This window comes from Ctenocephalides felis, unplaced genomic scaffold (genome assembly GCF_003426905.1).
Source record: "Ctenocephalides felis isolate EL2017-DRISC unplaced genomic scaffold, ASM342690v1 CF-g0.4_SCAFFOLD_01886, whole genome shotgun sequence".
NCBI lineage: Eukaryota > Metazoa > Arthropoda > Insecta > Siphonaptera > Pulicidae > Ctenocephalides > Ctenocephalides felis.
This window is the reverse complement of record NW_020538040.1, coordinates 152,716,673-152,734,596: the sequence shown is the minus strand read 5'-3', so window position 1 is coordinate 152,734,596 and position 17,924 is coordinate 152,716,673. Positions and strand designations below refer to the sequence as shown.

Sequence of the window (17,924 nt, the reverse complement as noted above, 5' to 3'; positions counted from 1 at the left end):
ACGTATATTTTTCATGTTAAAGTCATCAGTCTTGTTTAAAACACAAATATTGATTTAATTATAATAATTTGGAAAGAAAATTAACTTATTGAATATTTTTGAAAAAAAAATCAAAGTTGTTTATATATATATATAGCATATAGCATTAGTGTGATTATTTCAATTCTGACACAAAAACATTCGTTGTTAGTTACTGCTCAATTGCTTTGATTTGTAACAAAATAGATTTATATTAGTTATTCAAGTTATCAGTTAAAAAAAGATAAGTTAGAATTTATGTAATTTAAAACATGCCTTAGTTTAAAATATTTCAAACCTAAATTTGCAGAATAGCAAGTTCAAAATGCAGTCGACTTCTAATTCTTCTTTAAAGGATTCGCAATCAAGCATGTTTGTATCTCGAAAAGTAACCAATAAGGAAATGCATATCGATATTCCTCAAACATCATCTCGTCGTGAAATCCCTAAAAGAAAATTGAATTTGCCTAAAGTCAAAAACAAGAATAATGATAATAAAGATGTTTCTGTTAAAACTGTGATTAAACCTGGCAATAAGAAGTCGCTAGTAGAGCAGGTTAAGACGAAGCAAAAAACTTGTAATTCTCCTAAGAAAAAATTGAATTTACCTAAATTCAAAAACAAGAATAATGACAATAAAGATGGTTCAATCAAAATGATCAATCCGGGCAATAAGAAGTCGCAAGTAGAAAAGGTTAAAACGAAGCAAAAAACTTTGGGTGTACGCTTCAAGGATAATTTACCAGTGAAAACTTTGCGTCATGATATTAACGAAACTCATCCAATGATTATTTTAGAAATCATCGCCTCGCCTAAAGTATCTGCTAAATCCAAATCTTTAACAGCTCATTCGCATCATACCCATGAAAAAGGAGTGGCTGGAGAAACTTCTGAAATACCTTCAAGATCTGAAACTTACTATTTTGTGAAAAGCACAAAAGATGGGGATTCATTATCAATAATATCTAACCAGGAATTGTTGAGTAGTAAATCAGCAATTAAAACAAGCATTCCTCCGAAGAATCAATCAGATGGAAATGGAGATGGAATCAGATCCAACATTAATACCGATACAAGTTTTTTTAATGGCACAGAAAGTGCAGACTCAATATATGACAATTATACTACAAGAAATATATTCAATGAATACAAAAAAATATGTGATAAAGCCAATCCTGATGGCGCAATATGTTCAAGCACCCAAATATCTGAAAATAAAATCAATATACCACCAAATCATCTGAGTTATACGTTTCAGAACAAATTGGAAACGACAAATGATACACGCAAAAACTCCAGGAAATTATTTTCAGAACCGATGAACGAAGCAGCCTCTTGTAATGGACGAATACCCTTACTCGAGTTTGGAAATTGCCCAAATAGTTTAACTAGATTAATAGAAGATCGTAAGAAAAATAATTCTACTGTGAATCTAGAGTTTGGTAAAAATCAAAACAGCAAAATAACTATTCCGGATCAAGATATATTTGAAAATGAGGAAGAACTTTATGAAAACCACTTAAGAGAGTTTCGTAATGATGCTAACCTAAGTTCAAGTGAATCAACAAATAAATATTCGAATATAAAAGATTTAGTCACAAACGATGTGATTAAAAAAAGCTCTAATGTCATTCGGAATACTAGCAACATATTAATTAATAATCCATCACCTAAAGTCTCGCAAGTTCAAACACCAACATATCAACGTGAACATTTTCAAGAAGGAAATCTTGCTTCTAATTCGATCAAAGATAGTAAAACTAAAAAAATCTCAAATAGTAATATTAATGAACAGCATCATGACATATATGAGCCAAAACAGAGTATCTCTAGACATGCATTGCAAGATATTTCTGACATAAATAAAAATTTCAGCGCTAGTGTATTTCAGGAAGCTTGTGAAAATGTTTGCGCTGAGAAGACTAATACAAATTTACAATCGGCAGAAAATCGTGATGAACAATATAACCAGAGTAATGTTAATAACCAATCTCCTGATAGTCCTTTTAATATGGAAATTTTACTGGAAAATAGAAATCGCCGAGATAAATGGAAGATAAGACAAAAATTTGATTGCAATGGCGAGCTGAGAAAGCCACCGCAAAAACTAAACATACCAATTCCATTGGTGAGAGAAATGATGCAAATCCCATATTATAAACCTAAGTCAAGGCTCTATAGCAGCCCATATAGCAAAGACTACACAAGTTCCGGGGGGTGCCAGTCTTACAAGGACTATCTACTTAAAAAGGATCTGTACGAACAGCAAAAGCTAAAACACGTTCCACGAGTCGATCCATGTCAAAAAGAACCGCATCCTACACCAACATTCAGCAGAATGAATGTCGATTTTCTGGAGGCATACATGTATGAAATTTCGATCTTTTACTCGAACCAAACAAATTTTGATTCTTACTTTAAGGAACAAGAAATGGAAAGGAAAGGAGAGAAATGAACGATTCAAGCAGATAATAAATGTAATGTAATTATTTTATTATAATCAAGAAAGTAAACATTTTGAAAAATATTTATATATATATATATATATATATATATATACTGTTTTTATAGTATTTTCAATATAACTTAATATTTGTAACTATTGTTTTACTTTATTTTAATTTTTAATAGCCTTTGGAAGCTTATGTAAACCGGTCTTTTTAAATATCAATATTTTATCAACAAGGTGTATTTAAAAACACAAAGCAACAATCTCAACCTGCATGAATCCGTTTTATTTAATATGTATTTAAATAATTTGACCAGTATGCTGGTCAAGGAGAAAATTTGTATATTGACGTGAAAACACGCCAAGCTTAAAAATCAGTGAGCATATTTGAATAGCAATTTTTGAGTGAAACGAAATATAATTTTAAGATGTTTTGAAGCTATGTCGGTATAAAATAAGTAGTTATGAGTAACCTAATCAATAAGAATTCAGACATAGCTAATGAATAATAATAATGGGTAGTACTGTCATACTATATTTTTTGTTTAACACATGTGTGGCGACACAAAATTGTGCCAACCGTTGAAAATACAATTTGGAGATAGAATATTACAGTAGAGAGTAAAACGCGGTTTAAAGAACCGCGGGTAAAAAGGACCACCACCACCAATATCTCAAAAACGGATGGGGTAAATAAGACCAACTGATTCTTTACCCTGAGAGACACCAATAAAAAATCGTAAATTTAATTACGTAAAAACGTAAATTCAATTTTGCAATAGGAAAGTTAAATTGATAGTTATTCCAACTCTCTTGATAAATATTTTTTGACGAAACGCCAGATTAAGGTTATCTTTATAGAAAAATGTGCCTATAAAATTTATATTCTGCATTGTTTGAATATTGTAGCTATTATTTTCTGAAATCTCCTTAAAATTAAAAATAATACATTGGATCTGTTTGCCTTGGCTGTACTATTTGAGGTCCATGAGATAAAAAGACAAAGATGGCAAATTTTACAAAAATAGTAAAAAACACATTTCTATAATTAGGAAATAACTGGGATTTTTAGAGAACATAGTTCGATAGTTGTTTATTTGATATGTATTGTGATGTAGTTCATTTGGTATAGACAGTATAATTACTTAAAGTCAAATTGGATCTTTGATTCAATCTCGCCCTACCCTGCTGATGATTTTTATCGAAAACTATTAACGGTATAATTTTATCAAGTAAGGATAAAATAAAAGATGTATGATGTAAATTCTAAGCTCCGAATTACCCTAAAAATACTCCCAGACTAACTAACTGATTAAAACAGTCTACCGCAAACATCCGCCGAACTAGTGAAGATATTAAGTGGCACTTTAATACAGTTTCTTGTGTGTGTAAACTAGTAACGAAAACGCAAATATATTGCGGGATTAACTGTCACACATTTTTTGCACTTCAATATTGGAGAAGACCAAAATAAGCACTTTATACCATAATAAAAGTTAGATTGTTAAGAAATTACATTGGTATATGTAAGGTAACCATATTTTTTGCATGAAATCCGGGACGGATTATAATGCGCGTGAGAACGGGGGAGGGGGGGTGTTGTTGAGCTAAAAATTTATATGCACATTTTTTCGGTTCCAATTTTCTAGTTGAGAATATTTTAAAAAAATATTGGCAATCAAAACGTTTTAAAAAATCCGGAACAATCCGGGACAAAACACCTAAAACCGGGACGCAAGGCGGAAAATCGGAACTGTCCCGGCCAATGCGGGACGTATGGTCACCTTAATATATGGCACTTATTGTTGGTTAAAAATATTAGAAAAAACACGTTTTGTATTAAATCGAATTGGCTCGAGAGACAAGACGGGCATATGGCTTGAGAAAATTTTCTTGATATATTTATAATATTTTGACTACTTAACTTGTCTTAACTGCACAAGTATTTGGAAAGAAAATAGCTATTTATTTCAAGAATGAATAATTATTATCATACTAAAGAAAAAAAGAAGTGCTAAGCTAACAATAAATAAATAATAATTTTATATTTTAAAACACAATTAATGGTTTTAATCCTTTTGCTACGAGCGTCGCCTGAGGACGACATCCAGTCTGTCGGCTTTTGCTGCAATATTATTACTTAGCGTAAAAAATTAAGAATTCTAATTTCTAATCATAGTTTTTAGTTCTTTAGAAGTGTAGATTTTTATTTTGAAATACATTTTTATGGATAGTGATTAGAAAATGTCAAAATAATTTGCGTGACATATAATTTTTGCAGTTTGTATAGCAGTGTCAATTTTTCTGAAAAACCCACCGTAGCGAAAGGGTTAATATTGTGGCGATATCAAGCAGGCTGTTTTTGATTTGTAAAAAACAATCGGACATGTCATATATATTTTTGGATATCGAAATATTTTTACAGTTAATAAATTTATATTTTTTTATTATGTTGGGAGTTTCTAATTAAATATATTATCATAATCATTACTACTCCCACATTGGTGACCCCGACGTGATCGATGAAGATAAGGAGTTTTTTTTTCGAAGATTTAAGAAAAATTGATTTTGACGCAGCACCATAATCACTGGTCTTCAGTGACGACCTATAAGGTATGTCCAGTCCATCCATCATAGTTAACGCACTTACTATCTGGATCAGACTTCCGAGGTTACTCATTTGGTATACCCAGACCTCAGTGTTTATTGCTGAAGAAAAATAATTTGGAGCCTGAACTTTTCATTGGAATGGCAATTCAACCTCTCTTTCTCTGTTACTCAACAAATCGTCTTATAATGCTACCTCCCATTTTCGGTGACAACGACGAATCAAAACAAAATTTGACATAATTTATTGGATTCCACAATTCTGGACTCTTATGTCAAAGAAACCAATGATCCTGATTTGGATAAAGAGCCAACTTCTTTCTCTGATCGGAACTCATCAGATACGAATGCAACGCTTGCAGAAATGGAAACTGTACCCATAAATTATGCATTCTAAACATTAAGTTATTCTGATATAACTAATACCCATTAGATCGAGAACATTATGCAGAATATGGAGTTGATGGCAGGTCAAATCACCGCATACGGTGGATCTGCTGACGAAACATTGAAATTTGTAATTGACCAGTATTACAACACTGGTCTGCTATAATCTGCTTTCCCACCACATTTTTATAACGTGTTTCCCTGTATTTTTTTTTAAACTGTGAGATCAACACTGGGCAGGGAGTGTGTGGCGATATCAAGCAGGCTGTTTTTGATTTGTAAAAAACAATCGGACATGTCATATATATTTTTGGATATCGAAATATTTTTACAGTTAATAAATTTATATTTTTTTATTATGTTGGGAGTTTCTAATTAAATATATTATCATAATCATTACTACTCCCACAATATAATATAATCACAACGCTAATAATTTTTCATTTTCAATTTTCATTTTCAATTTTCATTTATTGAAAAAAATTAATAGAACCCTATAAAATTGGAGACAATTTAAATTTACAAAACCATATAATTAATGAAGTAAATATTTTGCTTTAATAAATCCAATTTTGTTTAATAACAATCAAATTTTACGAGTTTTATGAGCTGTTGCGATTATACTTCTTGTAACAATCATTATTAAACTAAATGATTCATTAATTTATTGTAAAATATGAAGTCTTACAGTGCTTTATATAAATTTTTTTAATATATTCAAGAGCATGGAATTTTCACTTTAAAAAGAAGAAAATAAATATTTTGTACTTATTTTACCAAATCAATTTTTATTTTGTTTTTGAAAAGCAATCAGAACTTAAGATGTTCTGTTGATGATAATTTTTAATCACGCGACTTTTTAGAAAACACATCAACAGTTAGACTATCTCTATTTTATTTATTTTTATTACTCGGATCCTCTAATAGTTAAGATTTTTAATTTGATGCAGAAATACCAAAAGAAAGGTTATTGTTTTTAGTTGGATTGCATTTTTATCTATATTTTCAGTTGAAAACTGATATCACTACTTGTTCAGACGTCTTTTTGTTTTATTATATTGGCCATGAAGGTGACAAACTTCAGGGCATTAAGCTTTACACGGAATGGTTGCTACCCCTGGTAGAGGGGGTAGCTGAGTGTTTTAATTGAACTAGTTGTTCACTTCTAAAAGTGAAGTCCGCTTAACAATATGTATAATAATGAATAAATATATCTTCTTTCATTATAACTTAGTAACAAATCAGTGATTGAAATTAGAACTGCAACAAATACATAATATACAAACAAATCAGTGTTTAATACAGTCCACAGCTACAAGGGTTAAATTAAAACTCAACAACCTGAATTATCGAAGGAGAGTTTTAATAAATTCTATAACTACGTAACCAAGCGTAAAATACACTACCTCTTGATATCAGGTTGTCCGAAGTGGATATCGAAGCACTTAGGTTATAAGGCTTGGTCTCATCACAAGGCAGCGAAAAGACCACTAAATCCAATTGTACACAAATCGTAGTTTAATATAACTGGGTTTCGCATTCGGCATATAAATTATTTCAAAAACGACCATATAGTCGTACTAATAAAACTTACATTAAGATTTTAATTCTTAAGAATTAATGGCTTGCAGTGTTAAAAAATTACGGTTAGAGTTTCTTTACCAGAGGTTTTTGTGTCTATAATCCAATATTACTTAAACCACTAAGGAATCATTCTGTCCTTTATATGAGGGTTATTTATGAGCAAAAACATTATTCGTATGTTGACAGCGGTCAGAGCATGATAGCGTGGCGGTCAGTTCATGCGGCAGATTCGGGAGAACGAACCCTTTCGAGGGTGAACAATGTTAGAGGATTCATAAAAACGCGGTGATTTGTGAGCAGTTGATAGTGACTATATAAAGGCATTTGCCTAAGTTATCACACTTGCTTCGATTCAATTTCACTGTTCAAAGTGGTGAATACTGAACTTGAACGAGAGTCAAACTGGTATAAATTATTCTGGTGAGTTCTGGTAGTTTTGGTAATTTAAAAATCCAAGAATTGCTTACACGTTGTTTATAAACTACGACTTTGTTTAAACTAAAAGTTAAAGTATGTGTTAAGAATCGTGTCTTAAGGCAAATTGCTGGAACTTCCCGTATCAAAAAAAATTTATATATAAATAAAAATAAATATGAATAAATTGTCTCTTCAAACTTTGAAAAATTTGATTAAGAATTTTGAATTTTCTGCAAAAATTTGATTTTTGAAAAAAAAAGTTTTTTTATATTCCGAAATATTTTGCAAATTTTGAACTTTTTCTTTTAAAGCAATCGCGCTGCTTTAGCTACATATCGAAGCGCGTAAGCGCGACGTCGCAGTCTAACGGACAACCTGTTACGGAACCCATAGAAATGTAAAAAATTTAATATTATTATCAAAATCTCTATATAATATCTGATAATTTGATGTGCATATGTCTAGTGATCATTTTTGACTGCCAAAATTGGCTTTTTTTCGCTTTTTTTACTAGATCTTCGAAACCACTAGCCCCTGCCTTCCTTATCAGTGAACGCCAATTGGCTTTTTTTCACTTTTTTTACTAGATCTTCGAAACCACTAGCCCCTGCCTTCCTAATAAGTTCTTAATCTTGTCAATACAAGCAAATTGTTTTGTGAATTATTCAAATCGGGCGCTCCGTTTTCTTGAAACCTGAGTTACCGCTTTTGGCACTTTTTGCTCCGTATCTTCGAAACGGCTAGACCTGCCTTTGTCAAAAACTAATCAGTATGTAATACAACTCAAAAAAACACGTTGTTTTAAAAGCTATTGATATATAAATAATGTTGCATCACCAATTTCCATAAATCAACTATATATTGATTTAGTAGTATAATTGTATGATTATCTAAATGCTTTCACGCTCATCTCACAATATATTTTAAGAAATAGTGATTGAAAAATCTTATAATATTTTGCCTAACAAATACTTTTGCGGCTTGCCGGTTTGTATAGCAGTGTCATTATTGCAGAAACCTCGCCGTAGCGAAAAGGTTAAATCATGTCAAACCATATGTCATGTCAGAGAACAGTATTACAATCAGTGTAACAAGGTAATTTTATAAATTTATTATTTCTGCAAAATGTATTTTTCCTTCATAATTATCGTGTGAAACACGATCTCATAACATCAATAACTCAAATCATATATCTTATACAATTCTACTAATTATATAACTACATGATAAAAACAGATCAATTTTAAGAAAATATTGCCGGAGATTTTTCAAGAATTATGCTATAATACCATGCTATCAACAACATCAAATAAACTCGAATTAACTTAACACGTTCGCGAACTGCAAAAGCTTCAGCAACGTACAAAAATTGACATTCCTTTTATTTTTAAGTTGGTTGTGATATCCGAAATTTGTTTAAACACCGTTTATAAAAGTAGTCAGATTATCGTATTTTAATCGTTATAATTGTAGGCAATGTGCTTGCTCAAGCTAATTATTGAAAAGATAAGAAAATACAAAAATATAAATCAATTATTCAATTCAATCAATTACCTAAACAATCAATTAGTCATTACCTTGACAGGTATAATAACTACAAAAACGTATTGTTATATAAAATTTAATTCAAAATAATTGACTTTAAAAATTTCAATGTTATATCATTCACGTCATTTTGCAACACAATGAAAATGAATGCTATAGCATTCACGTCCGTGAAAATGCTAAAATAATTCAAATTCTGCAACATTACAATTTATTAGTCTAAGATATAATATTATGGAGTACCACTATATCAAAATGTTGCATTAACATAACTTCAGAATCTTCATCCCTGCTAGCAAGCCAAGTTTTTGCTACAAGGGCCATATATTGGCTTTTCCCTTAACTCCTACGGTCTTCCCGGTGGCAGCGGCCGCCGAGAGGGTCAACGTGTAAAATGTACCGGCGAGGTCATAGATGTCGCGACCACTGGTCAAGAGATAATTCTATTAGCATCCCTCTGAATTTGTACTCGGTGTAAAATTCAATGGGGTAAACAGAACATTGTCTGCGAGTGTTTCTACCACCTTTAGGGATTTATATGATATTTAAAGCAGAAAAGGGATTTTAGAAATCCCATTAGAATATTTGTACACAGGTAATTTTATTTTATATTTATTAACTTTTGCTAAGTATATTATGCATTTTCTCCTGAATTTAATTTTAAACTTTTATTTTAAATCAGAACTGTTCTATGAACTGTTGTGATGGAATGGTGTTACTAGAAGACAACCCAGTGGTTGACCATCGTCTTTTTGATGACGTTATAATAGAAATACATATTTGTCTATTGGCTTGTGCTAAATGTATGATGTGTTCTTCTGAATTACTTTTTAAATTAACATTTAAAATCAGAACTGTGTGTTCTATAGGCTGTTGTGAGAATTTTTTTTAACATAGTGTTACTAGGAGACAACCCAGTGGTTGACCAGTTTCTTTGTGATGAAGTTGTACTAGATATATTTGTATTAGTGATGTTATATATATTTCAGTACTAGGCCCAACGGATTTTTTGCTAGATTTTCTTTTTAATATTTGGTATCTATAATTTCAACTAAAAATCTGATATTATTACTGGTTCAAGGTGGGTATCAAACCCGAAACAAGTGGTTTTATATATCTCATACCGTTCCAAATTTATTAATCTTTGATAAAATGTAACAATTTCTGTAGTGCCAAATTGTTCAAATAGTTATCTTGATTAATTTAAAAAAAATCATACCTGGAATTAATTGAAGCAAAACTTTGGAACTAGTTCTAACATTCAAAAATTATATACAATTTCATGTGAAGAAGATTGGAATTTATAGTGTAATTTATAGTTTACAATATGTGGGACAATGTAAATTGTATTACAGAAAACACTATATTTTTTCATTGAAATTGTTTCGATCTATGAATCAAAACCAATAAATCTAATATGCTAATAATTTAATTAATATCGCAATATTTCTTGTTTGATTGATTGGATGTTATTAGAAATCTAATGAATCGATTGTAGAATTTACAAAAGTATCAAAATATTACAGTTTCAGTCAGAGACTACTTTCCGAATACTGACACTTAATGCAATTTTTGCGAAAATTTGATTTTATAGCTCATATTGCTTTTGTTATGAATATATATGAATTATTGCTTATAATTCGAAATGTATTTTAACACTACAATAAATTTCCTTTTACATAAAATAATTATTATTAATTATAGCTTCTATAATGAATGATGATAGATAGTTTGCTTCCATTATAATAGTTAATATAAACAATTAGTTGAACACGGACAACGTAAATACCCAATACTGAGCGCTCACCTCAATCGATACTTGATTGATTGATTTCTGTAGCCAAGTGGCCGCCAAATCAACAATGAAAGTACAATAAAAGTAAAATTGGTTCTACTTCAAGGACGATGCGGATTTATAACTAATTATTTAAGATCAGATGACCAACAAGAATATTATGTATCACAATCTAATGATGGGCACAAGATCTAATAATGAGTTGCCTTCTAGAAAACAATTATTATTTCTGTGCTAATATAATATGGTTAGATTTTGACATTAAATGATTTTAACTAGTTGTAATTTATGAATATACTAGTCATGGAGAAGTGGCAGAATTTTGTGTATTAACGAGTATATTCGTCATTAAATTACACATGAGACAGTGCTCATTTGCCATTTAAATTGAATTTTTTTGAAGAAAACAAAATATATTCTACACGTTCAGGTTGTTTTGAGACTATGACTAATAAAATTAGGAGCTCTAAGTGGCGTTTTATCTTGAGGCAAGTTGAATGAACTTATCGAAATGTAGAAATAATATACTTAAGGACCAATTCTGTCGCAAAATAGACAAATATTACGGCAAGGCCATGTTACGATGCGATTTTCATATAAAATGGTACTAAAAACTATCAAAATGGAATGTATTTTCCGTGCGATCAGAAATTTTACATATAAACTGTAACTTCACTCATATGTTATTATGGCATATCAGAAAGATGCACTTATGATAAGATTCCTTTTTTGACGTTTGTATGTTTTTTGAGCCATATTTCAAAAACGCCTGATTGCACATAAACCACATAGCATTTTGACAGCTTTTAGTACCATTTTATATGAAAAACGCATCGTAACATAGCCTTTCCATAAACATTGGTCAATTTTACAGCAGAATTGGCCCATTAATCAATAAACTAATTAAATAACATTTTTAACTATTTATTTCAAAAATAGGTTTTATTTTTCATCAAAAATCATTCTCACTTTTTTAAATGTATGATATTTTATTGAATTCAATCCGTTTTATGTGTATTATACGTATGCAATACATGCTTATGTTAACAAGGGAGTTATATGTAATAATAATATTTTTCAATTTTGTAAACCCATTTTGCCTCTGGGATTGACCAATATATACACGTCAGGGGGTCGATTCTAAAACGTTTACTAAAACATCAATAGACATCTAAGTCTAAATTTAGTGAATCCTAGAATATGATATTATACAAATTTCTGAAATAGACCTATGTAGCAACATAACTCTAGTTTGCACTTTTGATATTTATTTAAAAGACATATAGGCAATGAAATGCAAAATTTAGTACGACATATCACGATAAACATTTCTTTTGTTATGAATTCATATCACGGGTGGCCGGTCGAGGCCGCATTACGAATATAGAATAGCCACATGCCAATAATAAATATGATATATATATATATAATATATATATATATATATATAAATGTTTGTGAATGAAAAAACAGAATCGATGATATTTTGTACCAAGTGCACATACCGCACTATTAAATGCTATCGGCAAATAATTACACTATTTCCGTACAATGGACAACAAGTGTGGACAAACCGATGGCGATCTGTGGGAATGAACAGCTTTGTTTGACAATTTATTCATCTCGATATATGAATATTTGTTCTGTTTGAGGTACATGCGGTACTTGTGTATCGTCGAACAAAAACTACAATCAACGGCATTGTTTGCGGAATTTTGCGTTGAAAATTCATTAATTATTTATTACAAGTGTGTATACAAATTGCATTTGCTATATCTAATGTGATCAATATTTGGGGTGATGGTAACGGTGCTATAAAATTACAGTAATTGCGACTAATGTGGAAACGAAGTGTTATTTTACGCAAATATTACTGATCAAGAATATATATATATATATATATATATATATATATATATATATATATATGAAACTTCTATATGAACTATCAAGATATATATATATATATATATAATATATATATATATATATATAAGGTGTACCATACTTTGGCGTCAAAACTAAACGGGATGATAGTATTAACCTTATTAACCTTATTAACTGTCTTAAAAAAATTATAAAAAAAATATCTCCAGTTGTTTGGAAAATATGAGTTTTTAAGTGCAGCATAGAGCTTTGGTAAAATTATGAGCATTTTTTGGTCATTGTGGTTGAACTTTAATTATTCTAGAGTTTATTCAAACTTTGAAACCGTAATCATGAATAACATTTCTAAGACCACAGTCAAAAACATAAACACAATTGCCCCAATTTGTGAAAACTAAGACTTTTTGTTGAACTATGAATTAAATTTTTTAAAGAACCCTCCTTCAAGAGAATGTACTAAAGTGTGTTGGTAAGTTTCATAAAAAATTGGTGTCCCAAATCTTGACGTTAAGCCGAAATCGGTTGATAGTATTGACCTTTTAACCGTCTTAAAAAAATTTTAAAAAAATCTCACGTTGTTTGGAAAGTTTGAGCTTTTAAGTGCAACCTAGAGCTTTGGTGAAATTATGACCTTTTTTAGTATTTTGATTAAACTTTAATTTTGTTCATTTAAACCTTGGAACCGTGATCAAGAATAACATTTATAGGAACACAGTCAAAAATATTAACACAATTGCTCCAATTTTGTAAGAACTAAACTTTTTGTTAAACTATAAATTTTGTAAGAACTAAACTTTTTGTTAAACTATAAATTTAAAATTTTTAAAGTCGGTTGACTTTGAGAAGCCTTTCTTTAAGAAAAATGTACTAAAGTGTGTTGGTAAGTATCATAAAAAAATGGTGTCCCAGACCTTGACATCAAGCCGAAATGTGGTGATGGTATTGTCCTTATTAAATGTCTTGAAAAAAAAATTTTTTTAAAATATCTCACGTTGTTTGGAAAGTATAAGCTCTTAATTGCAACCTAAAACTTTGGTAAAATTATCACTTGTTTTGGTATTTTTAAAAAACACTAGGAACACAATCAAAAACATAAACACAATTGCCCCAATTATGTAACAACTAAAACTTTTTGTTGAACTATGAATTTAAATTTTTTAAAGTCGGTTGACTTTGAGAAGCTCTTCTTTAAGAAAAATGTACTAAACTGTGTTGGCAAGATTTATAAAAAGTTGGCGCATTTAATCAGGATCGTAAAATTGTTTAATACTTGATACTTTTATTATTGAAAATTTTTGAGTAAAAAATAAAAATCTAAAAATGACATGATTTTTTTTATCCATTTCACTCAACAAACTTTAAAGTAATTAGTCATTATAATATAATTTAATAAACAATCCAAAAATGTTAAAATGCTCACTTAGTGGAAAACTCATAATAAAATAGCTTGTTTTATAATAAGACCAAAATATTATTAATGCTAATGATGAGCTGATTGAATTGCATGATCTAAATATTTTTTTGTAAATTTTAATATAAATTTATCATCGAGTAATGCAGCTTTACAACAGATAAATAATGTATATTTTTTTTAGAAAATTGTAAAATAAGAATGTAGATTTATGTAAATTATGCAAATAATAGTAGCATTTGTAAACAGAAAGGAGGGAATAAATTCATGGCAAAAAAAAATAGAAAAAATCGTTTCCCTATAATCTGCAGAAAATAAAAGCACTAGTAGTATTTTACACTCTCTAACAGGATAGTCGTATATATCTATAAGATTTTGTGATCCCGACTAACCCTCCTTCGCAAATACAATATCAATATCGTACATCTTAAAATACATAGAATGTTCTACCGAATGCGGAAGAGGGTTCCCCATGCGAACCGATTCAACGTTTACGAGGTGTTTATCGTGGAACTTACGCGCACGGTCCATATCAATCTCACTTGCAATAAATTCTTCGACCTTATCGTTTTATGCGACGATAAAAATATTTTACGTTTGATCCACCTCTTTCATAAACTTATGGCTTAAGCGGCAACAAGGATTAAAAATTTTGAGGACTAATTTCTTTGGGTATAGTATTATATTTGGTCAACTATTTGAGAAATTAATTTATTATTATCATCATTCTATTAAAATTATTTCTGATTTTATAGAATTATATACAAAATGAAATTAAGGCTTACATGTCACAATTTAAGATCTCTAATCTTGTTATTCTGAATGACTTAGCTGATGATTATGTTAAGGAACGATGTGTTTTGTAAACGAAAACTTTCAACGCAATTTGTTATAGAAATCTATTAGACCTCCATTTTTTATGGATTGCCCTGAAAATTTTACACATATATTATAGGTATATCCATGGCGTAATGGTTAAGCAAACTGCCTTGAGTGGACAGGGTTGTGGGTTTGAGCCCCCTCTGCGGATAATTTTATAGAGACATCTTGTTCTTCAAACTGGACAATTTTAAATAAAAATTATATTTTATTTAGACGCACGCAGTAGCGACATCAATTTTCACTTGAAAATATAGATAAAAAATATGTTTTGAATTGGAAATAGCCCATTATAGTTAAACTCTGCTCACGTACCCACTCTTGGACAGTACTACTCATTATGACCATAAAAAATTATTCAGCCAATATGTCTGAATAAATATAATTTTTACTTAAATTAAACGAACAAAATGTATCTATGATTTAACTAAAAATGTATACAAAAGTAAGTACATAAAGTAATAACACTAATTAATCCAATTCTGCATAATAACCAGGGAAAACACACTAAACCAATATTAAAAATTTATACATTAAATACACATACACATAATATACATTTTTAAATTATGAAAACCTTGTGAATTGAATCATCTAAATGTCCAAACTAGATTCAATGTGCAATTAGAAAAGATAATGTTAGAAAATCAGTGGCGATAAAAACAAATTAAATTTACTGAAATGTATTAGATTTTGATAGCTATAGTGCATCCTAATATATATTACCGAAGCAAGCGATCTCTTCTACCATCGGCAGCCAACATGAATATACCAATACAATACATAAATTGTATCAATATTCCATAACAATAAATAATAGTGAATCAATTTAAACTATTTTTATTCAACAATTGTTTCATATATAACGTCAAATTTTGTTCTTTATAAATGATAATTAGTATTGAAAGTATATTTAATGGAAAACATATTTTAGAAAACATTGTTTTATGTTGTTTGGGGTTATTTGAAATATAAATATGCTGATTCAATATTAAACTAGGAGAATGCTCCTAGAGATATGTTGGGAACTTTACCAACATAGAAACAATCACAATCATTGCAGTACATCTTGACAAACTGAATCGAAACCTGTGTAATTCGGAATATTTGGTTGCAACCTAATATATATATATATATATATATATATATATATATATATATATAATATGCACAGTAAGTAAGTTAAATTATTTCAACAAAAACAACAACATGTTCAATGTAAAAATTAGTGAAATAACATTTAATACTAATCATAAACATAAGCAAACACATTCTTTCTTTATTGATATATCGCTTTTATTTCGAAATAAAGACGACTTATCGTTAATGTGGGTCAGTATTCAGCATGCCGAATGAAAAATGGCCTGACATTACCGCATCGAATAATATCGTGGGGAGAACGCAGCATGCGCCAGGGGATGCATCATAAGAAGTGGTGCACATTTATTAGCTGCTTCTGAACATATGGCAGTTTCAAGGGTAACTAAGGATTATAAACATTAATTACATGCTTTTAGAAAAGGCAAACTAATACAAATATTTTAATTTTAAATCAGCTTAAGGCCGCATGATATATGGGGTGCGGTATTTTAAACGACAGTTCATAGAAAAATATTAAATATATAATAGAAATAGAAGAATAAATGTATATTTTTATGTAAAAATATATAAAGTATTAGTAATATAAAATAAGAGTTAAAAGTTTACAACTTCAATCCACTGACATTTTCAATATTCAAAATACGCATTACAATTTTATATTCAACTTGACGCAGTAGCACCATTAGCAGCATAAATTTGCTAAGAGTTACAAGATTAAAGTTCATTATGTCTAATTTGTATCGTGTCAGAGAAATTTAAAGAGGTTTATCATATAACATAATAAGAAAGTCTATTTATATTAATTGATATTATAATATTCAGTATCATTTAATATTTTGATAACTTATGATATAGCATTTTGACCGTTTTTAATACCATTTCATATGAAAAACGCAACATAATATAGCTTTGCCTTAACATTGGTCTATTTTACAGCAAAATCGGCCCATAAATTTTTAGTTATTCCAACAATTTCATCAAATTTTTGACAAAGGTTCTATACAGTAGGACTTCAAACAAAAGCTTACAATGACTGAGGATACAAAGGGCCTCCTAAACCTTTTACATCGGCGTCAACAATAAAAAAATAGTAAATAAAAGTGTAAAATAAGTTAAAGAAAAAAAATTAAGAAATACATTAAATGAATAGTTATTTCAACTCTGATGATAAATTCTTCTAACAAAGTTCCTCATGAAGGTTGTATCCAAAAAGATCTTTACAAAACTGTGCCCATGAAACACGCATTTCAAACAGAAGCTGTATTTACCTTATTTGTAATAATTGTTTTTCAAGAAATAATAAGTCCGATTATGATAAGTAGAACAGAAAAACCTTCCGAAGCGAGAATTAAGATAGTAGTAAGGGTTGAAACAGATTTTTGTTTATGTTCAAAAATATATTTGGAATATAATTAATAATTAACTGCAAAACGTTGATTAAATAATTTAGGTATTATTCCGTGAAACTCGTTTTATATTAAAATAAAACACTCAACTTTTTCGCCCCTTGGCTACTACGGTCTAGAGACAGATGTTAAAATTTAAAAAAATAGAAAAAAAACATATTTTTCCCAACATGAATTAGCCGGGAATTTTACTTAACATAGTGCAATAGTTGTTTGTTGGACATTTGTGATGTCGTTGTTTTGGTTTTCACAGTATAATTAATATAAGTCAAATTGGACCTTTGTGTTACGCCCTACCCTAATAATTGTAGTTAGTTTAAGGATTATTGAATATATATTGAAGAACACTAAGAATGCATTGAAATTTAATTCCAACGTGCTTTAAAAATTGTTTTGGTACCGAATTTGTCACCGCTGCTTAAAAGCAATCAGAGCCTA

The 17,924-nt window shown here is 29.6% G+C and overlaps 1 protein-coding gene across 1 annotated transcript; it reads left to right on the top strand.

The window, feature by feature from the left end:
- The first annotated feature begins 343 nt into the window (after positions 1 to 343).
- Positions 344 to 2,473, top strand: LOC113376079. Its single transcript, XM_026616005.1, has one exon. The coding sequence runs from the start codon at positions 344 to 346 to the stop codon at positions 2,471 to 2,473; it is 2,130 nt and encodes a 709-aa protein (XP_026471790.1).
- The last annotated feature ends 15,451 nt before the right edge of the window (positions 2,474 to 17,924 follow it).